General features: G+C 44.3%; 1 protein-coding gene across 2 annotated transcripts; it reads right to left on the reverse strand.

The window, feature by feature from the left end:
- Positions 1 to 1,508: 1,508 nt before the first annotated feature.
- On the reverse strand, positions 1,509 to 23,530 carry LOC146161069 (uncharacterized). Of its 2 annotated transcripts, none has more exons than XM_083384706.1 (13): positions 19,218 to 23,530; positions 15,858 to 17,403; positions 15,325 to 15,582; positions 14,280 to 14,566; positions 12,133 to 12,286; positions 10,885 to 11,063; positions 9,321 to 9,436; positions 7,527 to 7,714; positions 5,524 to 5,727; positions 4,885 to 5,032; positions 4,088 to 4,261; positions 3,619 to 3,822; positions 1,509 to 3,012 (listed from the first exon to the last, which is right to left on the reverse strand). In XM_083384706.1, the coding sequence occupies exons 1-13, from the start codon at positions 23,266 to 23,268 to the stop codon at positions 2,260 to 2,262; spliced, it is 8,262 nt and encodes a 2,753-aa protein (XP_083240832.1). In that variant the 5' UTR covers positions 23,269 to 23,530; the 3' UTR covers positions 1,509 to 2,259. The 2 variants fall into 2 exon arrangements, with proteins under 2 accessions (XP_083240832.1, XP_083240830.1); XM_083384704.1 differs by having other exon boundaries at positions 14,274 to 14,566.
- Positions 23,531 to 24,374: the final 844 nt, after the last annotated feature.

Consider the following 24,374-nt stretch of genomic DNA (forward strand, 5'->3'; position numbering starts at 1 on the left):
GAATCTGTGACTCGAAGGTTAAAAAATTTTAAGACTTATTTCAAACTAACCGTAACGATCCTGGTTCCAATCAAAAATCTGTAATGCTCGTGGTCAAAATTTCAGAGCTTCGGGTTCAACACTAAAGCGAAATCCATCTGGAATTCCTCCAAGTGTTCAAACTCCAACTACTAGATTTGCGTTTTGAGAGAGCCTTCTTAGACAAAAGGCGACCTGCGTATGAAAGCTATATCTAAGTGAAAATTTTCATAGAATATAACTCTCTAAAATGAAGGTTTCTTCAACTTAATCCATTTTTTCGTTTTCCGTCTTTTATGATAAACATCAGCAAGAGTTTAAGGAGTATAGGTATATTTTATTTTGTGTGTGCCCAATGTGTCACGTCTCCTTGTAAAAGAAACGAATTTGCCAATTTTAACCAAACTTTCGCGTGGCCAGCTATTTGAGTTTAAATTGACCCAATTTCGGTTTGGTTGGCGCCTGGTGAAGATTAACTACATTAAAGTGCTTAACGGTCACACGTTTTTATCACAAAATTGTTAGTGAAATATGTTACGACCCACCGAAAACTTTGTGAGTTTGGTTTGGCCCGCAAGTAGGAAAAGGTTTCCGTTAGAAGGGGGCGAAAAAAAGCAAAAAGTTTCATCACCTTTAAAAAATATTAGGCTGGACAGCATGTTGAAATAAACTACGTACAGTAGGCCTATAGGCATAAATATATAATTATACCTTACAATCCATATTGCAGTCTTTGAGGATTTAAGTGGCACCCTCATGAAGATCTATTTGTAATCGTATTTCTTCTTACAGTAAATTAAAACTGTCGATATACACTGCAGTCACACCGACCCAAAAGCATAACAACCTTTACCAAACTTGCACTTCCAACGGACGTATTCAACTAAAGAAGCGTGGGCGACTGTGGCTCGTTAATTGGTTAATTGATTAAGCTCTGGGTCATATAGTTTTGCTGGTTTATTCCAGGTTGAGTACAAATGCATCAACTCAGGAAACCTGTTTAATGAAAGTTGGTTAGAGTGTGCTAATTTCGAGGCCGCATAATAGTTTTTGTTAACGAAATTTTAACGAATTTCGGATTGAACTGTCACGAACTATTTACTATTGTTGAAACCTGTTGTTTGAAAAACAAATGCCAATATACGGACATAAACGTTGTAATCTCAAACATTTTGTGTCATCTCAAACATTTAGGTTAATCTGCCATACCAAGTGGCACCGGGTATCTTATCTACAAAAGAAATGATTTGTTTTAATTAGAACGGGTCTTTTGTTGTGAGCATTGTACTCGGACTATTTAACTCTAACCTTCGAAAGGCGCAACTTGTTCAGGGTCAGACTTTTTACGGTAACAAAGCCAGTTATAGCGCCCAACTTGATTAGTGGCAAACTAATCCTTCGCCCGGAACGGCATAGATTACACGCTTGTTATACTTTTTACGTAGTGGTAAAGTCCACCGCAGAAGCAACCAACAAAGCAAAGCTTAAAACACAGGCGTTTCCTGTATTGTTGAAAGCGAAAACCAACAAGAAAAGTGGGGGTTAGTGGTGAGAATAAAATCCGCTGGCAGTATCGCGGTGGTTTAGACGAGGCACAAAAGCGCGGGAAAAGGACGCAGATACGGATTTGAATCAAAACAATACTTTGTTATCACAATCAAAACAAAACAAAAAACAATAACGCTTTGTGCGCACAATAGAAAACCACGTTTTCTCAGTTGAACGCATGAAGCCTCTGGTATTTTGTGCAAAACGTCTCAGGAGTGGTGGTTGACACAATAAGCATAGCAAATGTTAAATAGACAGCTTGCGTCTTTTCGCATTTGAGATATCTAGCAGTTTTGGTCAGTATTTCTTTTTTTTAAGAAGAGTGGAACATGAGTTGTATTGCACGGAACTTTCTTTTAGCAGAGGCCACGCAGATTGCAATAATAGAATATCTATAGAGTTCACCAGGGAGTTGGAATAAAACGTTCAAGTTAAAAGTAACAAAGGCGGGCTGACGTGTCGAGTAACTTGAGCATATGAATGAAAAATACAGGCGATGGCGCTTCGAGATAAAATATTTTAGCAAGCTGCATACATGTCAAAAAAGACGCAGGTAAGGAAAAAGCATACATCAACATCTGCTACTTGAATAAAATAAAATTGACAGCACTTTGCAACGCGATAAGTGACTGCTGAAAGCTGAAACGGCGAACTTCAGGCTGCAGAAAAGGCAATGATGATTGACGGCCGTGTTTAGATCCTCTGCAACACCTTTAAACCCTTGAAGAGCACCTCCGGATGGACAGTGGCGAAGTACTGATGCTTGAGGAAGGAGATTGGTAGAAGACGTTCTCCGGGAGTGAGAACGGCCAGACTATTCACCAGCTTCGCTTGTTCCAACTCGATCCACAGTTCAAGGGCGGAGTAGGGACTCACGTCGTCCACTCCGACGTCCTCAAGGTCTTCCGGACCCCAGAGGGCGCACTGGACGACGTCGATCGCTTCCTGGATGCCGACCGGTGGACTTGCGTCCAGGTAGTGAATGATGTGCTTGATGGCGGAGGAGAACTTGGTTCCGGGAACGACAACTCTAGAAACCGAGGAGGCGGCCGATCCCCGATCCCCGGGGCGTCCCAGTCCGCCGGTGCTGGCTACCAGACTCCCGTTGTGAAGAAGCTTCTTAATGAGCCTGGCAACCTGTTGGGTATGGGAGAGTCGTTTCGGAAAGGCGTTGTTGTCAGAGTCCGAACTCTGGTAAGCGTCCAGCACTCGGTTGACGTCCTTGCGTGGAACCGGGTCGTCCGAGTCGCTCCAGTCGAGATGCGGCAGAATCTGGAGGAAACCCCGCTCTTCGGTGATCACAAGGTGCTCGGCGCTGACGCCGGGAAGATCGAATCCGGAGGAGAGAAGATGCCGCATGCCCTGCAGAAGCTGGAGGACGGTGATGAGGACTTGGCGGTGATATTCGGTCGGCTCTTCCTTAATCACAACGCGATCGAGGTGCTCCTTTTGAAAAATAAACAAAATCGTTTTAAAAAATTCCTACACATTGTCTACGGTGATTCTTACACTGTATTTGTTGTAGGAGAAGCAGCTTCTTTAACAGTATATGAAAAAGCTAGAGGTCGCTAAAGTATTGCTTACTGCACTGCTGAACTGCATTCATGGTATCGGGTTTGAATCAAACTATACAGTTATATTAGTCAGGTGCGGATCTAGGATTTTTGTTTTAGGATTTTTGTTTTTACGAAGCAAGATGTCATAACGAAGTAATCCTAATAAAACTACGCAGTTCGCTTATTATGTTAAAATTTTAGGTTGGAGAGGTGTTACTTTCAATAAAAGTGCTATATTACAAAGATATTATCGATTTGCCCAAAGCGAAAAAAACGCCGTTGTATTGTTAAAGTTGCCAAAACTTTCTTTGTCAAGGGTGAGATGAGACGCACCTTTTAAAAATGGGGTAAGACATAGGCTACTGGATAATACTGGAGTGGATACGTAATCGAGAAATCGCGAGAAATTTTTTGAATTTACATAAATAGGCGAAAAAACATTTTTTTGGGGAGTAACATAGCTAGTTTTTTACTAAAAATAGAACAGCAAACCTACCTGCATGGACTGGTAAGGGCGACTCGAGAGGACCACGCAAAGGGCGTCGGCCGCCCCGCCCCTGGAGTTGGGGTCGAGCAGGGAACGGGGTACCCTGCAGGGGAAGCTGCTGCAAACCCCGCACGTGTTGGGGTGAGCGGGAAGGGACGCGCAGCTGTCCAGCCTACGCATCATGCGATCGTCCACGTCCAGTTGGTCGTACAGCTGTCAGGAAAAGAAGGTGTTATGAAACAAAATAAAAAAATGTTTGATTTTGCAAAATTAAAACTTAGATAACTACAATTTGCAATTTGTCGGAATGAATTAGTCGAGTTAAGGCTTCGAATATAAACAAACAAGCACATATAAAGTTTTTTGTATAGGTTAAACACCACTAAAGAAGGTTAACATTAATGCTAAAAGTAGCGACAATAGTTATACAATATATAAATGACCGCTAAAATATGCACAATCACCCGTCCCAAATTACCTGACAAGCCAGTTTAAATTGGTTGTTCCCGGTCGATATAGAGCTGTACACAACGCTATTGCCGATCATGCACAACGGACGGTGGCTCTCCAGCGCTACGTCAGACCATGACGTAATGAGAAATCCCCCGACTGGGAGCTTGTTTCTCCACTCTGACAACCATCTCTCGGTGACCTGCGAGTTAAAACAAGACATTGGGTTTAAACAGGAAATTTATATACAATTGAATTGATAGTCTAGCACAGTGGTTCTTAAACTTTTTTTACAGTGGAACCATAATTCTTTTTTTTCGCTTTGCCTGGACCAAGGTCGGCATGAAAGTTTTAGAAATGTCGTCTTATATTGATAATAAATTGCAAAGCCAAAAAGGTCGAGTAGATCGACATCATCTTGATTAAGACGTTTCGATACGAGCTTGTATCATCTTCAGTTAATGTGACTGAGAAGCAATTCAAGCATTTCTTATATGAGATGGGACGCAATTGTTATCAGTCTGAGTTTCGAAAGTAGGAGCATAATTTAGCACCTTCAGGTGTTGAACACGTCTTATATTAATGTCATAATGCAAATAGACTTCAAAAATACGCTGCTCCGTCCAAAAAAAGGTGAAATTGAAATGGAGTCTATATACATTCATTGCAAAAACTTTTTATTTTTAATTAAACTGTTTTTTTGAAAAATCACAATTAATACATTAAAATTTGAAATATGCCTTCGTGGACCCCCCAAAACTAGTCCACGTAAGGGGGATCCCCAGTTTAAGATACCCTGGTCTAGCAGCATAAAAAAATAATCACCTTGCGCAGTGTCTGGGCATTGAGTGAAACTAGAGTCCTGTATTTCTTCCGCTGGTGGGTTTGATAGGCAAGATCCACGGGCGCCGTCTGGCGTCTACTTTGTTTCTGATTCCGTCGCCTGTGGGGGGCCAGCTTACTCGCTCGTTTTCTGAAAAAGTATATTTTTACCGTACACCGTATACTACTTGTTTTATGTGTGCCCTGTAACGTTTTTATACTGGGAAAACGTGAGCGCTTCGTTAAGTATGAAACTACGAATATCGTGTATTTTTCCCCCAAATTACCCTTCGGAGTGCACAAAAATAAACCGCGCAAAAACATTTGAGATTTGTGTCCTTTTATGCGCAAAGTATGTCATTTATTAATGTAAATATGCCTAAGTGTCCCAACTATATGTTACGCTTTTTGGCGATGTTATCTTCTGTGCGAAGTTCCGAGCAATATTCGGCTTTAAAAAGAGGAATTAGGGCGATACACAAAAGTAAATGGTCGTTAGCTGCCTGAGAACTTTCTTATTATAATTTGTTTTCCTTGTGCTTTTTCTGCGATTTTATTCATTCATAAAAAAAAATATTACAAAACCTTGACAGGAACGTCCGCATAAATGCTAGCTTTCTCATTAACTATCTTTTGACTTACTTCTCCTTCTCCGGTTGGTTACTCTTGGGTGTTCCGTCCTCGTTGATGTTGTAGTAGGTGCTCTTCGGGTCCGGGTTGTCGACGAAGATCGAGGGATCCGACTTGGACCTTCTCGGCGAAACGACGCGAACTGGCCGCCGGGGGGCGATAGAGTCGCGTAAGGTGCCTTTGAGTTTCGCGAAAGTACCTCGTTTCATCGCAGATCTAAAAGTTTGCAAGATGAAAAACATGCCATACCAAACAACTTTTTTTATAAACATCAATACGTAAACATTGTTTAGACTTTGGAACGTGGTCCATTGTTGTTTTTCTTTTATTGTTTGTCTAGATTCTAGAAAATATATATATATTTTCGCCTATAGTTGCAATTATATTTCCCTGATAGGTAATAGAAACGTTGGCACTTAAATTTTTGCCGGAAAAACAGTGTAACAACTTAAACAATGCCTGGCAGCAACAGCATATTAATTTAAAGATTGTTTTAAAACGGAAATACGTCGATTAACTATACTTCCAATGCGATTTTAGAGATATACCAGGTATTACAGTTAATAAAAGAAAAACCCAAATATGCGGTTTATTGACAGCATCTGCAAACGATGGCATTATTGCCACCCTAGCAGCAGAATGTAGCCAATGAAAGCCAACGGGAAACCAGTTCCAAGCGCTAACTGGAAATACCCGACAGTTGGGTTACGCTTAGATTGTTGACCGTAATCATTGGGTGGATTAGGGGTCAGCAGACGGGGTAAGGTTAGGCGGTGCGTAAGGTAGCTATAGGGTCGAAGCGGTTACGAAAAAAACGGTGTTGTTTCGGGAAAAACAGTTAATATGGTAAGTGTTGACATTCACATAGGTAAACACCAAACAGAAATACGATCTCCTCGCGTCCTTTACATTGAAACAATAAAGCAATTCCATGTTGAAGTTTGCTACAGTCTACTGGCTCGAACAAATAAACAGCGTACCGTACACGTATACTCGATCTCGAGATTCTATCTTAATCAGATAAGAGGAGAAAAATGCAGGAGCTACGCTTTAACAGCCTCTAAATTGTAGGTGGTAGATCTTTCACATGGGCAACAGAACGCTAGTCCCACGCTAAACCAACTACACTGCATTTTGCTTGAATATACAGTAATGTGGTGACAGAGCACATGACCTAATCTAAAATAAACGGCACCGTCATGTCAGACAACAATTTGTTGTTATTGAAAGTAACCAAGGGTCATTCTATAACGAACAACATCGGAAAACTAATCTTTAATATACTCTGCCATACAAACAACGAAAAATTCAATTTTACTGATTTTCAACAGTTACAATTCGTCAAAAGTATGTCGATTTTTGATATAATACCAGTCCTGCATTTTGCGTATAAAATCAACAAGGATTTTGGTGAGAATGTCTCTGCGGTCTCAGGCTTTAAGGCCCAATGCCAGTTAACCGACCACTGGACGAGCGTTTAAGCACCATAAGCATGAAATTTCGACGATCAAAACGTCAAACTTAAATCTTTCTTCCGTCAATTCCTCAAAAACAATCGCGTGTCTAATCTCCTGTTTTTTAATAGTTTTAGTTTTCGCCTGATCCGAAACAAATGTCCCTCGGGTATTTAATTAGGGGATCCACCCTGTGGCAGATGATATCTGGCGTCTCCTTGTGGAAGAAACCATCAATTAGTGCTTCCCACATCCCAATATGTTCAGTCCTAGTATCGGTATATGTCCGATACTCTGGAGGTATCGGTGCCTATTTGGTGTAATCTGGTGTAAATAGGGTTTTCAGACATTTTTCGCGATATAATGCAGTGATTTTTACTTCAAAGCTTAATTTTATCAAAAAACGTGTTTGGCAAAAGCCACACTACCGCCTTTATTGCTCGAACTGTTTTGCGCTATTTTGCAGGCCTTGTAAACTTACTAAGACTTTTAAGTTGTCTTGCAAAGAGGCGTACGTATGTCTGCTATCTGTTCACTGCGTGAAATAAATATGCCTCTCACCTGAGCGACGGAACCCCGCTGTCAACATCCGACTGGACTCCAGTGGAACTGTCGGCGTCGGAGGCGAGGACGCTGGTGGCGGTGTCCGAGTCGTACTCCCGGTTGGTGAGAAGATTGCGACGGAGGTGGGTCCCGCTCTTGTTGAGTAGCTGATGACGCAAAGCGCTCTTCTTCAGGTCCAGAGCGTCCTATAAAATAGATAAGGACGTTGAAAGTAACGGTGGTTCGTGATTTAATATGTTCCTTTGTAATTCTACTTGCTATAGGCCGCTTTGAAGCGTATAATACGAAATTTATAAATGGCGATAATTGACTATGAAAGCAGTCCGAGACTAAATTGTTTCTAGAACATAGGAATTTCTAGTAAATTACTTACAAGTTTCTTATTTCATATAGGTCACCATGTTTAAAGTACCGTATGCTAAATAAGCGAAACCGAAGACCTCGACTGGCCTATACTGGATAACTGAGCTTCCTTGCACGATTTGTATTTTTAATCGGACGCGGGCAGCCGTGCCAGCTTGAGAGCATTTTTGCCGTTCAGATTAATGAAACCCGGTGTCAAATTACACAACGGCCCGCCACCGTTAAGCCGCAATGTCCGCCGAATTCTGTCTGGTCTTTGTCGCGCGAATATTCCAATTCATGAATTATGTAGGTTGGATTGGGGCAGTTTAAATACCAATTTATTTGTTATACTTCGTGCCTTAGAGATAAAGTTTTAGTCCCAAGAAAAAAGATCAAAGAAAAATTTTGGAAGCAAGGTTGACAAGCAAGCTTGTATTAAAAAACATTTTAAAGAACTTCTTTTTAAGGAAATGTTGTTCGGAAATCTACTTAGCAAGCAACTTGTGCGCCTCGGCATTAATTCATATACACAGCAATTAGTGCTGTTGCTTCCAGGCGATTGCCAAAGCAAGACTCCGCAACCGCAGTAGACAGTGCGCAAGACTGCATTATTCGATAAGATATCCGACTTTGGTGGATACAGGAACTTTAATTAGTTTTTCGCCGCCGGCGATGAGACATTTTGCCTTAAACAAGCCTCGTTGTGTGGCAGATATTTGTCGTCTGTTCAAGTTTGACCATGTGGCCAATCCTCGACGCTATTTGTTAGTAGGCCAAGTGATTAATCACGAAGCACTTTAGGTGGTTCACCGGTTTGACGTGCGTTGGCACTTTGTTCATCTAGAGGAAAGTTCCAAGAGAAACAAATGCCCGAGGACACGCCATTTCAAAGAAAAACTTCGGAAAAAAATTTAAAATCTTTAGCTTCTAAAAACGACATTTGTTTCAGTTGTGACAAAAATTTTTGATCTACATTCTATTTCGTAATTTTTAATAGTAAATGATCTGATGTTTTCCTGACAGGCCAAATTGGCTAGTATTTTAATCATTTTATAATGTCCTCTGTTTAGTTACTGCATTATGGCATTCCTTTAATAGAATAGTGTTCACCGTGTAAATTTTGTTTAACAAATAAAAAACTAATTGCAGTGTGCTAAGCGACAAAAGTCAGCAGTGCAAAACCAGCACGAGCATTGCTGTAAAGCAGCGGGAGCAGATCCTTTGTTGCCACAACGTAATTAAGACGAGTCACCACAATGTAATTACGGCTTGAATAAACTTTCTCGGAATGCGGGTGTACGTGAAGGCTCATGGCGCAAAAAAGAGCAGTTCTTTTTTGAATAAGTGCTAACTGTTTTCCTTTTGATCGTTAAAAGATTTACTAGGAACACTATTCTCTAATTCGTGAGGTTAAATAGAAAAGCACGGCCCGATAGCAAAACTTACGTCAGCCTTTGAGTGTCTTTCGGAATCGGAGCTTGGCAGAGAATTGCTGAAACTGCTTTTCCTACTTGACGGCCTGGCGGGCTTTTGTGGTGGAGTGAGAAAAGCACGGTTGGTACCTGTGTTGCAAGTTTAGGATTTTACAGTAATTATTGAGCGAACAAAATTGTTCGGGACGTGAACTCACTTTTTGATAGCTCCTTGCATGGAAAATCTAGCGAGATGTACCTTGTGCACAACTAACCATATGCCAGGGGCGGTTAGAATTCACTTTAAAGTATAATCTATAGGCCGACTTTTTTGCTGTATTTCTTTTGCTAAACACCACTGAGCCGTTTTTAACTTAGACAATGCCAAATTTCAAGGAAAGTACAAACATGCTTTTTGTGTAACAAGAGAATTTAGGTATTACTGAGGTATAGCTACAACCGGCTTATGAGTGAAGCGTGTCAAAATTGTTACAGAAAAGTGTCGCCGCTGTACCAACGCCTTTATAGCTTTTGGCCTTTGCTACACGCTTCTTGGCAAGCGTGACCAACAATGAATACCAGACATATGAAAACAAATTCGCACTTGTCAGTTAAACCGGTGCCTGACACGAGACTAAGCAAACGTATTGGATTATTTTCGGCTTCGACATTTCAATGAAGTTGTCGTGACAATAAAAACAAACAAGCTCAAGCAAGAAGTTGCCTCGTCACAGCACGCAAGAGTAAAATGCATATAGGAGACATTAACATGATCCAATGAAAGTCAATGATTTTAAATGACTTGACCTAAATATAATAGGCAAAATAACTTGATTTTAATTTGAGTGTGTTGATTAAATTAATATTATTTTTAATTTGGGGGTTAGTTTTACCGAACTTTTTGTTTGTAAAATCGTTTGCTCGCTATATGCTATACGTTTTTGTTGGTTGCTAAATAAATATGGCTCAGAATAGAACAATGAACAAATTTTGAATGACTTTGACATTACTTGCTACAACAATGTCTTGAAATAAGACTTTGACTGGGCTATTTTTCGCAAATAACTTATCTTGGCCCTAATTTATATCGCAAATGACTTGACTGGCACTTAAAAAATGACTTGTCTTATCAACACTGCTAATTTTACGATAAGGGTTGCACAATGCATTAAGGTTTAAAACTTATGTTGCAAGCATGCTTCAGTCACTTATTTGTCAGAGGTAACGCGGCACCAGGCCAAGTTGCAGGCGTAACCTATCGTATAAATGATTCATGCCACCGTTTTGAGCGGTGTCACACATACCAGAAGCGCTCAATATCAAACGCAATTGACAGGGCAGGGTTAAAGATGCGTGTTTTGGGGACAATTGTCTTGCTTTAAATAGAAACATTAATAAAAATTCAAACTAAAATGGATCACATATGTGATTGGACTCAACTTATTTAGCGTGGCATATCTCAAACATCAGGGTTAAAAATAAAAATCGATCTGCTTTTAAATTGGATTTCTTTAAACGATCGAATCGAAAGTGCGCATATTGATCTTCCTAACCCGATTTATAATGACTTGCGGTATAACAAATGGGAAGCAGCCAACCTAGATTTCCGTAAGCATCAGAAGTCCTCTTTGATTTGTGATCAGCCGCTACTCCTTCGGAAGAGCTGCCAGTACTATGATCGCCATGAGCGCGCGAGGACAGCATTTTCTTAGAGCGGTGCGAAAGGGGAGAGTGCATTGCTTTTCCGGCTCCTTTGCTTGGACTGCTTGCGGCGGACCTGCAGTGGTAAACAATACAAAACTTAGGAAAATGTGGTCAACATTTGTGATTGGTCGCCAGCCAAAAATTTCATCTCGAAAGTTCGGTTTAAAATTTAATCGCGCAGGTGACTTATTAAAACTTGTTTGTATGTAGGCCGTAACGCGTTCAAAGTACAAAAATTCAACATACATATTTAAAAATACCACCCTCCCCCCCCCAAAAAAAAAAACAATACGCTAATGCCTATTTTAATAAAATAAATATTGAGTGTTTTACGTTTTAAAGGTTAATTCGTTGGATTTAACCAAAAAAACATGATTTTGCCTAAACTGAACTACTAGCAACCTATTAAAATGAAGATGTATTATTTGTTGGCAACCGTTGCCGCACGCACATTCGCACATGCATTTGTGGAAGCGGAATGCGTGTCAAACTTGTCAATCTGCACTTTAGGTAAGCGGACAAATGCCACCGCGGTCGGTCTACAGCAAAGGGCGTGGGCCGACGCAAGCCAAATGTAGCTCTTTGGTAGCTTAGTGGCATTTACGCTGCGCTGCATTCCGTTCCGCTCATACTAGCACTTTGGTCCAGCGATGTCTTGGCGCTTGTCGCCACCAGAAAAGCATTGTGCAACTGTTTTTTCTGACCCTTACCCAGCGGATTTTACGCCTGACTGGGATTTCACGCGCGTCATTTTCGATAGTTTTACAACAGCAGGCCGCGCAGGGTATGTAAAGCAATGAAGGTTTTTTGTTTTTATTTTTGATCTCAATCAATGTGGAGAGCAACGAGCAAAGATTAAAATTAGGCTTGAAGGTGTTTTGTCTTTGCTTTTTATTCGTAAGCCGAAAAGTAAATAATATATTTACTCTAGTAAACTCTAAATTTTATTTCAAATTATGTTGCCTATTTTGGCTAAAGCATGAAGATTCCACGCATTATCTTGATAATTTGCATAGAACGGCGCCAAGAAAGTAATCCGTATCTCTGTGTCAATCTAAGGCCGTGACAAGAACATTTCACCTCAACCAATCCCCACGAAGAATTTCACGGTCCATTAAGAGCGATAATCTAAGAGGCCTCACCCGGATTTCGGAGTCTGCTGTCGGCCCCCAGCGGCCGGACCCTGTTGGGGCGGATTGGGGCGCGGGGGGTTCCATTGCTCTTTTTCCGACACTTCGTCTCCCTTGTATGCCAGGATGGTGGTGAGCGCTTCAGTGGACTCTGAAAGGTCAACTCCTGTGCAACAAAAAACATAGACTGATTTATTGCAGTTGTTCTCCCACACGGACCCACAGGTTTGTGTAAAAAGGTGTGATCCATTAAACCAAGAAGAAAGTTTTTTGTTTGATTAGTGACCTGTTAATATAATCCTAATTCAATAAATGTGAAAATGACAGTCAAACTTTTAACCGCGCTTTAGGTCTACTTCTGTGGAATGTCGTTGAGGAATAAACACGTCCTTTGTTATGCGTAGATTACACAAACCAACGTCGTAAATTGATGTCAAGATCCAGATGCAAAAGACTATATTTTGCACAATAAGTTCGCATGACTGTGTCAAGGATCCGGCCTGAATTATATCAAGCGTGCTGTGAGAAAGTTCGGGCGAAGTGCACAGTTTGCCACGTTTATGAATGCACGAATGCAACCATAACCGCTCCGCGCATAAAGGCACTTCGCAACAAGACACAACGAGAAACGGGAGTCCCATTTTTGCCGAACGTGACATTCGGGCCTTACACGGTTACGCTTGGCAGATAAAAGTCGGGCTCAATAAATCACTCGAGCCTGAAACGCAGCACGGTAAATCCGACTTTGAGCTTCGAGATGCAAACGCACCTGCAGCTTGTGATCTGAAAGCGGTATTTACGCCAGACAATGGGATCTCGTCGTATATCATTGCAAATTAAAAAAAAACAGGCACATGGTCCATAAAGCCAGGCTTCATATAGGGTACCTAACTTTCTTTGACGAATAAATATTCGAAAAAAAGGCACTATTAATATAATACGGTTAAAAACCTTAGTTAAACGTTCCTTCAACATTTTTAAATTCGTTAAATGCAAAATATTCTGTTCGTTAAAGTATGTTATAGTATAACTAGAGAGCAAGTATAGAAGGTGATTCAGTGGGTTCGACAACCATCTTTAGGAAAAACGCTATTTTAGCGGGCAGAATAAAAATATATATTTTAGAAGCACTTACAGTAGGCTAACTTAGGTATCAAAACAAGTTTAATTTCAAATTAACGGTTGTGTACATTATTAACATTTTAACATTTCTCGCCTATTAAACTAAAGTCACAGCGAATAAAATCTATTCATTTGTACATCATACTGCGTTTACATGTGTTTCCGGGTAGCGGACATCACGAAAATAGAGATCGAAATAAGTTACAGCTAACGGTGTCATCAGACTTGGAAAAACGATACGCCAGACCACGTAAACCCTCAAGGCAGTGGCGGAGGCGCACTATCGCATCAAGCCATCGCTTTCGCCTTCGACGCGCGTGTCATTTAGAAGGAAAGGCGCCAAGTGGAACGGCTAAGCCTGGCGCGGATCGAGACGTTCTGACTTGCCGATCGCCGCCGATAGCGGGAATGCGCGATTGCGCAGGCATAACCTGGCATGTCTACAAGACGCGCTTGCCTCTGTTTGAATGCGCTGCAATTTGTAGCTCTTGTGTATGGGTGAATATTTCGCGGGACAGGTGTTTGTGCTACATTTATATTCCCATACAAAAGCATCTGGTGCTGTGCTTTAAACTTTATACTTTACTTGCTTACCACAACGATATGTTAAATTATAAACACACGCCATTTGCTGGTGTGTGACGGTTAAAACAATAGGATTTACAAGCGATTGGTAATAAAATAACACAACTTTTTACGTAATATACGGCACTGGAATGTCAAGCACAATTTAAAAAGTTTAAACTTCTTCACAGCGTTCAAATATAGTATCTCGTATTGTAAACCGCCATACGTCATACAACTCTCAGATTTTCTCCCCTACAACAATTGGTATTCTTTAACGGTCTACCACCAATCCCAAGATGAAAAAAACACTAGTTTTCAGTAACATGCCTTCTGGATTTAAACCTCTATTTAATATTTTTCAATTTTTATTTTGTTTGTGGAGTACGCAAAGGTTAAAAACGAAAAACTAAGACAGGGGTGTATGTCAAATAATAAAGTAACAAATAACGCCTAGATAAGCCTACCTTTACCGAGAGGAACTTGGACAATGTCGGCGTCACCCTCCTCGTCTTCCTTCTTGTTTCGGAGAAGCTTGCGGAAGAAGCTCACCGGATTCCTGCCGCGACTTCCGCTCGAGTTTATGTCTTCCTTCCTCTCGATAGACTTCGCTCGCCGATCCCTCTTCCTGGAGCTGCTCCTGCTCCTCCGGAAGAAGCTCCTGCCTCCTCGCTCCTCATCGTCTTCGCCGATGTTGATCTCTCGAGCCTCCAGCGCTTTCGGGTTCGGCCGTTCCTGAGACTTCGCGCGTCGGAACGAGCTGCAAGAAAAGTTAAAGTTAAATATGTATGGGTTAGAGTTAAATATTAATCAATCACTTTTATACCAATTAGCACTTTGCAGCAATGTAATTTGAAAGGCCACTCTTGCCAATCCAAACCGGTTGCTTTAAAGCAGTGGTCGTCAACCTATGCGTCTCGACCACATATGGGTCGCGTAAACCCTTCTCTCACCAATGCCTGCAGTTTTGGTGATTTCTCGTGGGTGATACAAGCGCAGTGAATGAAATCAAAATGGTAAAACAAACAAATAAAATGTAGACTTGTGCATATTTAAGCCTAATCTTTCGGTTGTGTTATTTAGTTCAAGTATCAAACTGGGGTCTGATTTCAGTAAAATTAAATTGGGATCGGGTAATAAAAAGGTTGGAGACCACTGCGTTAAAGTAGCTTTATTGTTACAAATCAATTCTGACCGGGAAACATGTTGATTTAGAAGCACTTTTACACTAAAGGCGAAATTGGGAAACAAATGAAAACATGATATTAAGATGTTTACCAATACATGAATGGAAGAAATAAGTATATATTGTCGCTGGACCTTTTTTTAGTTAAATAGAACAAGAAAACTTTAAAACTAACTTAACGAACTGATTAGGATGAATAAAATAGGTAACTTACGAAAACTCTAAATAGGAAAGTCGAATAGGTACCATTTAACCAAAACAAGTTAACCCGAAAAAACTTAAAAACAACACCTAATTTAATTAAAAAAAGTTGGCGCAACTTTGAATTTTACCTTCTCAGGAATTTTCTCTCTTTTGATTTGGAGCGTTCCGGAGACCGATCTTGTGACTTCGATCGTCTCCACTTTGACGACATCTTCTTGGATTTGTCGGTCTCGGTTCCGGTCGAGTCCTCCTCCGCTTCAGATGCCTTCGATCTTCTCCTGAAGGAAGAGCGCAAGCCTCTTCCGCGCCTCTCCAACACACGCTGCGACGCAGAACGCTCTTTTGTGCGAGGAGTCGAAACCTCGGATTCAACTTCTGATTTGATGCTGAACAAGTGTATATGATTTAAATAAATCCAAGTCGCCACCAGTAAAGCACCCATGGTCGTTTATTACACGATAAATATAATGCTACAGTTCCCTAAAACGTACTAAAAATAAAAGTGTAGGCTAAATCATATCTATACTTTTCGTATAGTTAAATAAAGCTAATTTTACAATATTTTGGTCGAATAAAAAATGGGTAACTATCTACCCTTATATAACCTTTTAGCTTCCCCTTAATTTAAGATTTTCGCCTACTTCAAAATAGCCCATTTTACCTTTGGCGGTCGGCCGATGATAGCTTGCTGTCGCGGAGACTCTGTTTATCCTGGGAAGCTTCGACGGACTTATCGGTCTCCGACTTGGACGGAGATTTTGATCTGGGAGGAGTGCGCGCTCTTCTGCTGCTGCCTCCGGGCGACTTCGAACGCTTGAGTAAGGACCTCTTGCGTCTCAGGCTGGGAGAGATGTACTTGCCCTCCTGGTTACCGCCGAGAAGATTTCGAAGCTGGAATCCGATGGAACGTGGCGCGGTTGAAGAAGGAGTGTCAGAAGAGTCGTTCTGGTGTTCCGAATCGTCTGGATGCGGACTTGTGGAGCCCTTAGATGGTGTTCTCTTGTGCGAACGGACAGAGGCGGGCGTCGAGACCGGAGTCGGGGCAGCGTCGGAAAATCCGGAAGTTTTCGATCTTTCGTCGACCAGCGGAGACGGAGGTGGAGACGAAGAGGATGTAGCTCCGGATGCTGATCCTTTCTTCTCGTCGGTTCCGATACCGCTGCTTGCTCGTGACCTGGATTCCCTTTCTTTCTCAGCTTGGGAGAAATTGTCGTAGCCAACCGGGTACCTCGGAAGCGGTGGTTTTGGTTTATACGGCGACTCCGGCGGTTTGATGTTGTCGAGAATTTCCTGGACGCGGTTTTTCGCCTCTTTCTGTTCCTCCGTGTCTGGCGCTGGAAACCTCAACACCGGCTCGGGTTGGCCCTCTAAGCGGAAGGGGACTTCCTCGTACGGGTTGACGATTCCGTCGTCCAAGCTCTCGTCATAGTCCAATGAGCTAACTGGGAAGGGCTTGTACTCTTTGTTAGGTGTCGTTGCTAATTCCCGCAGATCGGGGGAACTGTTAGGGATGTGCCTGACTTGTGGCGACCGGTCCTCGGCTCGCGAACGAAGCGGCGACGTTGGTTTCTGCGCTTGGCGTTTCAGCGAAATTTCCTGCGACGCCGAATGCAAGTTCTGCCTGATGTCCGGAGCTCGATTGCGCGACGACGAAAGCTCGGTAGGTGGCGATTTTCCGTCCTTCTGCTGCTGGTTGTAGTGCTCAGTCGATTCGAAAACGTCCACGCTGCGTGAGGCTACTTTTTCGAAATTATCGCGGTCGAAGCTGCCGTTAGTTTCGTTGTTTCTCGTGCGAGGAAGGGTCGAAGGCTGCTGTTGCTGTTGCTGATATTGCTGTTTCACCTCTTGTCGTCTGTCGAGCCTACGGGCGCTGGGCGATCTGACCTGGGCCTCTGCTTTGGCGTTACTCTTCGAGCGCTGGATATTTCCTTTATGGCGGTCCAAGGCACTCACCGCCGAACTGTGACGCGCCAAGTGTTCTTCAGTGATGGACAAAGGAAGGCTGCCACGGCTCCCGGCCCTCTGTCGCGATAGTTCCGGTTCCGACGCCAAGGAATCGTTCGAATTGTGGCTGCCTAACTTGCCGGTGCTTCCGGAATGCCTCAGTTCCGATTTTTTCTTGTTGGACTTGGCGTATTTCTGCGAGTTCAATCGTTCTCTATGCTGCTCGGCCGCACGTTGTTCCTCTGCAGCCCGCCTTGTTTCGCCTGCAACACAAGGATGTGCCGGTTACACATGACGCCTGCATAAGCTTTAGAAGTATTGACGTCTTCGCAAAACCTGTGTGAACTAAAAGCTAAGTATAACAAACCTGGTGTATTGCCCAAGTCTTCGAGGGAAAATTGACTAATAAACCAAAGGCCGCGTCAACATATAAAGGAGCTTTTGTAAAAACATGTTAACCAACAGAAATCCACAAATTGAAACTTTAAACACGAATAGTGTTACTTGTGGAGAAATTTAGATGTTGATTATGCTTACTCTCTATCAAAATGAATACTTTTATTTACTCAGTTATTAAGTTTAGCTGAAGATAAAGGGAGTTTCTTTTTTTACCAATCAAAACTGAGAAACAATTCATTTTAGGTAACTCTATAGCTTTCTGGTTATCGGCCGTTCAACACAAATCTACTACCTAACATATAATGAGAGCTACTAAAAACGTTGGTTACATTTAGGTTCAAAATAAACTAGCATTTCGCGACACTGATGCACATTTTAAAATACCTTGAAATTAATAGAATTTGCGCAATGTGTTTCCTCATCAAGGTTCGTGGAAACAAATCGCCTTAACCTCGACTGCTCATTTAATCACTCGTACACAACACTTGTTTAGCCTTTGTCCGATCGACTATTAATGCCAGATGACTGAAAAGGCGTACATTAAGTCAGAACTGAACACCCCACTGGAGTGGATCGCAGACACGACAGTGTTTACTTTACACGCGTCAATGATTAACTTTGTGTTTAGAAGCGGCGCGCTCAGACCCCTCAAAGCGAAGTTCGTCGTCACTTGTGCGTTTATGGATTGCAATTAATTATTCAGGCTCAGTTGCAAAGGCGGTGGCAGTTTTAAGGCGTCGGTCATAAATTCATCACACCCGCTTTACGCGCTTGTCGTGATTGATAAATGATGACGGCTTACAGCGGCTTGAAGGAGGTTGGCATCGTACACTTTTTTACGGCTCTATTAAATCAGCCAATAGGCGAGACTATTAGTTGCGTCAAAATATGCCAAATGGAAACGCGCTTTAACAGTTGATTCTGTGAACCCGGACAATATAAACAATAAATCACAGCCTGGTGATTATAAAACAATTTCTAACCACTTACACTACATCCACTTTCGTATAATTAGTTGAAGCGTCTATTTTACCAACTAAGCTACAGTAAAATCACTACTCCAATATCACATTTCCACTGCGCCAGACACTGCTACAAAGTACAAATGCCTAGTGAAAGTGTTCTGGTCTAGCACTGTTAGTACGGTTGTCACAAAGGGAGTTGTGAGTTGGCACAGTGGCACTTTGGAGAAACCGCGAGATTGCCACGAGCCTCTAACAAAGGCGAGAAACCTGAACTGACTGAAACTGATGCGCGTTTTTGTAGGTCGGTTTGAATGCCTGGAAAGTGCTAAACCCCACTTTCAACTATGTGCTTACGTTTCTAAGCATCATTTCAAGGAATCTTTAAATGCAGTTAGACACAGTGTTCTGTGTATATTCTATTGGTTACGATTTAAAATTCGTGCATCGCAGTCTATTCACATAGGCCTAGGACCTAAGGCATCTTATTTGTCAGAGTTCAAATAATTTAGGTACCCATCACAACATAAATATATTTAAAATCTTCTGCATCTGACTAAATCTTTATAAACTTATAATTTGTGTGTTTACCCTTTAAAAAACTGTTAATCTAGATAAACTGTTTACCAGAAGATGAACAAGCCAGGCAACAGTAAAACGTACAATAAAAAAATAATACGTATTTTATAAATAAAAATGACTTAATAGACCATTACCTCCGTAGTTTTCTAAGTTGTCGTATCCGATCTCGTCGACCTCTTCCGACTTTGCCGCGCCGAATGAGCTCCTCCGGACTGGGGCGACTGGAGGAGGAGGCTTGGAGGTAGGAGCGGCTGAGCGCTTCTTCGGTTTGGGCTTCTTATTGACGCTGAAGTCAAGCGGGAAGTTGGGAGTGTCGCTCAGGTTGCCGTCTTCTTGCTCTCTCGACTTGCTCCTCTTCAGCGTTCCAACGGCCACTGCCTCGTTAAATTCGTTTACCGATGACATGATGGAGGACGGGGTGAGCTCCTGCTCGTTTGAGGATGTCGATCGGCGGAATTGATCCGGCTGTCGGGGCGCCGGCATATCTACAATAGTCGGTTCGAGCTTGGACAAGTCCACCATGCCGTACGGCTCCACATCCGGCACCGTCCTTTCGGGCTCATGCCTTGAAATGGATTCGTTCTGGGAAGAGCGCGATCCCTCTGCGCTCCTGCCTCCGCTCACTGAGGACTCGGAGAGCCGACTTTCGCGCGACGTGTCCCGTTTGAGGACGTGACGCGAAGAGTGATGGCTCTCTGTGTCTTCATCGCTGATGAACTCGTAGTCGCCCTCGTTGTCGGCTGCCAAGTCTTTCGGCGCCGGGTGGAAAACAGGTCGTGGTTGACTCTCGAGTGGAAACGGGCGATCCGCCGCTTTCGGGGATGTAACGCTGGCAATCGGCTGGTTGTTAGGTCTCGGCGACTTCACGCTTCCGGGAAACAGCATCGGGTTGCTTTGCCAGCGAACGGAAGAAGCGTCCGACTCTTCTGTGGAACTGCTGGTCGACTGCATGGCCGTGCTGCTGCCGCCGCCGCGCGCCGAATGCTCGGACATGACAGTCTCCGTTTCGGTGGTTTCACCGTCCAGCTCGCTGTCTTCGTTGAGCGCGCGTCGGGAAGACGCTACACTGCTCAGTGCGCTTCCGCCCAGCGACGTGACCTGTTTACCGCCGTGGCGGGAGTTGAGCGTGTATTCCTCGGCGTAGGCGGAAGCGTCGTCTCCTGTTACTGAGGAAGCGCAAGACGATGAGTCGCCGTAAGTGCTGTCTTCTTCCAGAATAGGCGCCAGTGGCTCGTCCACCAGGGTCCTGGCGCGCACCTCCTCGGGCGAAAACTGCTGCGCTAGAAGCTGCTGCTGCATGATGGCCGACGGCGTCAGGGTTGTCAAAGTTGTCGACAGAGCCGACGAACTCGCCAATGGAAAAGCAGGCTGCAAAGGCTGGGGCATAGGCGAAGGCATGTGCGGAACGTTGGCCGACTGTGGTTGAATTACATTTAGCCTTAGCTGAGCTTGGTTCAGTCGTTTTGCAGCTTGTTCAGTTACGGCCTTTTCTTGTGACTCGGTGGGTGTTAGATCCGGTGACGACTGGCTGTCGGCCCTTTTCGCTACCGACTGCCGGTTGAACTTTAATTGCTTCGGCGGCAACTTGGGTGGGCTGTTTTTAGGTGGCAAGGCAACAGAATCCTCACTCAAGTTTTCCTTTAGTTTCTTGTATTCAAACTCCAGTTCCCCGATTGCATTGCGAAATTCAGGATGGCCATGGCCCTTGCCGGCATTCTTATTCCGCCGAATTGTATCCGTCTCTTCGTAATTCGGCTGTATTTGAGGCTGCGGTGTCTTACCCGCCGCCATTATCTGCTGTGGACTGCTTTGCTTGAACATCGCCTTATCGTTGTTGCTGGCCTGCCTGGCGTTAGTATCAGCAGCAGTCAGGCCCGCTGACGTGTCACGCTGTCGAGCCAGCTCGGCCTTGATTTGCTGCTCTCTACGTTTCTCCTCTTGTTCTCGCTTCTGCCTCACCTTCTCCATGATATCCATGTTGTCGTAGTAGAGAATTTCTTCGTCGATGTCGCGCTGCTGTTTCGGCGGCGACTGCTGATCGTACGGAATGCTGACAGGGAAAGTGCCGACACTTTCGTTGGCAACGTCGCCTGGCCAAAACTGCTGCTGCTGCGGGGCGGCTCGTTCAGCCGTTTCGCCCGCCTGCTTCTGTCTGCTAATTTCCGCGCTCGACTGATCAGCTGAACTGTTTAAACTGCCAGTCGCGCTTCGCTGGACGCCGTTATCCCAAGACTGTTGTTTGCTAATTCCTCGCGTGCCCGCAGTGTCCTGAGGCGTAGCACGCTTCGAATCGATTCTCTGCGGGACTGCGGGTGCCCGATGGTTGCTGCCCAACCACGCCGTCGGTTGTTGACATGTTTTCGCCACGGAATCCTTTGGCTCTTTCGCGCTATTTTCGGAGAAACGCCCGCTTGTCGCTTCGCCAGGAATTCCATCATCTTGTGGCGGCTCGGGCGGCGGAGGTAGATCCGGCGGCGGGGGCAATTCGAGGTCGTCGTCGAACATCAGCGTTTGGTCATTGCTGGGCTTCGGGTAAGCGGGCATGGCAAATCGACTCTCGATCGCAAAAACCGCCTCGTGCGACAACTTGCCGACATTTGGCGACGACTGCGAGTGCGGAAAGGCTGGAACGACTGGCTGCTGATGCTGGCCTAAGGCGGGCGAAGTCGGACCGTCTTTGAAGAACTTCTTCTTCTCGGTTGGCGAGATGAGGGAGTTGATTAGCTTTGACTCGAACTCGTGCTCGTATCGGTTTTTCAGATCTTGCAGATTCTGCGACGCGTCGACTGTCTCGCGAGGGCGCTCGTGCTCCAGCGACCAGGGCTCCTGCTTGAGGTATTCCAGTTCGGATTTGGACGGTGAGGCCAGCAGATCGGGATTGTTTGCCAGGTAATCGCTGTCGTAAGTTTCGTCATCACCGAACGACTCGAGGTCTTTCATGTTTAGAATGTCGCGAAACAGCTCGTTGGCCGTGGGGTTCATCGTCCCGTTGTTCTCGCCATAAGGCGAATACAGACTTGTGGGGGGCGTGAACTTCGGGTCGGGTTCGGGCTTTTTAAACTTCATCTTCATTTTTTCAAAGCGCTGACGTATCTCGGACACAGGGGCTAGCGCTGGGTCGCTAGAGTCGATTGGTGGAGACAGAGGCTCCGGGGACGCGATGCCGTTGCTGATTTCCGATTTAATGGTGAGGGACGGCGGCCGGTGCTTTGGCTTGCTGGCCACTTTGGGCGGCAGTTTTCGGATATCCGGGGCTTGAGGCGCGGCGATAAAGACCGGGCTCTCCATTGGAGTCGGCGGTGATTGCGGAGCACTGTTAGATGACCTCGGACTCAACGCTGCATTGCCGCTCGATTTCGTCGAAACGGAGCTCTGGCTACCTTGCTTTGGAACGTGCGCGTCAAAGGTCGTCACTTGTTTAGATTTTGTATTCCCGTTTGGCGCACTCACCTTCCTTATTCCTGTCGGGTTAAAGCGGAATATTCCTTCGCCGCTTGTAGGCGCCGACTTGACTTGATCGGCGCTGTTCGGTCGCAGACTCTTAGGCTTCGGTGCCACAAACGGCTTTGGCGATAGAATCGACGGCTTGCTGAGCGTCGGCTTTAAGCTTCTGGGCAAAGTCAGCGATTGTACACGGTTGAGCTTACTGCCCTTGTTGCTGCTGTTGTTTTGGTTCGTGGAGAACCTATTCGCGCTGCCTGAAGCCTCTTGCTGCCCTGTAACAGCGCTGCTGCTGCTAATGCTGACGTTGCTTGACGGTTCGCTGTAGGCGTTTGACTGATTGCGATCTGTCGCTCGCGCGTTGGGATGATGCTGCACTGTCAGATCGAAGCGACCGCCATCGATTCGGCCAGCACCGGCGGCGGCCCCCGGTGCGGAATCGCGTTTTTCCAGCGACTGGGCACTCAGGCGCGACCGTTCACGCGCCGCTGCATTCAGCGCGAGTACCTGCTGCTGGTGCTGGTGCTGGTGATGCGGCTGCTGTTCCGTTTGTTTTTGTTCCTGGCCAGCGCCCACGGCTACTCGCCGCTGCCAAACGTCGTGGCCGTCATCGAGAGCGTAGCTCCTCGCTGCGCCCGAGGAGGAGTGAGAGTGGGAGGCGGAGGAAGAGCGACGAGGCAAAGTAGTAGCGCCCCTGTTTATCTCGAGCGGCGCGCGAGCCAGCACCTCTACCGAGCTCGTCATCGCGCCGTTCAATTTCCTCTATTGTCTGGTGCTGGTCTGAAGCCGTTGCGGAATGCGTCGCAGCGGCTACGGCGATGCGGTGCGTCTAAAGACGCCTTTCCTTGGTGCGTAGCTGGATTGTCACAGGACAACCTTCGGCATAAACGGAAGTAACGTTCTCGAGTGGGCACAGTTTAATTTTAGTAATGTGTTAAATTTCGTGCCGGCGTCACCGGACAGATGGCAACGTTCTTTGGCACTTTTTGGCCACACCTTATGTTGCTTGTCCGCTAACCTTCAAAGACAAACAGTTAAATTATAGGATGTATTAATACTTTGCGTCCATTTTACGAAAATATGGAAAACAACGGGTTTAAAAAGATTTTACCATTAAGCAGAATGAAAGATGGCAATTAAATATATCTTTACTAAAAATACGTTGATTTGCCCCAATCGAAGTACGACAATTATTATTCAATTATTATTGGCAGTAAAGCTCGTGCAAAAATCCATACAAAATGACCTGACACAATGTAATAGTGTTTTAGGCCTGAACCACACACAATGTAATAGTGTTTCGTCCCTGCAATGTAAAGAGGCCGAAATTAGAGGTAAGAGAATGCACAAATTGGAAAATAACCCCACGACCGTGTTTACGAGGAAAGCGGTTTAGGGCGTTTCTCACAACGCCAAGGTATAGCAGTGCCTTGTTTTGTGGTTAGCGGACACCCAAACACCGACAAAGGAAGTTTAGTGAATGAATCACCACACGAAAACAGCAAAAATGTTTCAGGTTTTAGGTCTTTTCTGCAACTAAGGCAATAAAGCAAACAACCAAGCGAAGATTCATATTCTGTTAGTTGATGTGCGATAAAAAATTTATTGCCGCGTTTGTGTTGCAACTGATCCATTTACTTTGGGTTTTCAGTCACATTAACTGAAGATGATACAAGCTCGTATCGAAACGTCTTAATTATCAAGATGATGACGATCTACTCGACCTTTTTGGCTTTGCAATTTATTATCATGATCCATTTACGTTGTTAAAAAAATAATATTGTTTTTAAATTTGAATGTGACGCTCTAAATAAATTTTAGGTAACCTAGGTCAGTGGTCTCCAACCTGT

The sequence above is a fragment of the Ascidiella aspersa genome, chromosome 3, assembly GCF_963924565.1.
Source record: "Ascidiella aspersa chromosome 3, kaAscAspe10.2, whole genome shotgun sequence".
Taxonomy (NCBI): Eukaryota; Metazoa; Chordata; class Ascidiacea; order Phlebobranchia; family Ascidiidae; genus Ascidiella; species Ascidiella aspersa.

What these genes read in the sequence shown, in the direction of transcription:
- LOC146161069 (XM_083384704.1), bottom strand. Translation starts at nt 23,268, where the DNA reads ATGACGAGCTCGGTAGAGGTGCTGGCTCGCGCGCCGCTCGAGATAAAC. An exon ending in CCAAGTTCCTCTCGGTAAAG is followed by an intron (nt 12,287 to 14,273) that starts GTAGGCTTATCT and finishes TTTGTTGCACAG; the next exon opens with GAGTTGACCTTTCAGAGTCC. An exon ending in TGATGCTTACGGAAATCTAG is followed by an intron (nt 9,437 to 10,884) that starts GTTGGCTGCTTC and finishes CTTGCAACACAG; the next exon opens with GTACCAACCGTGCTTTTCTC.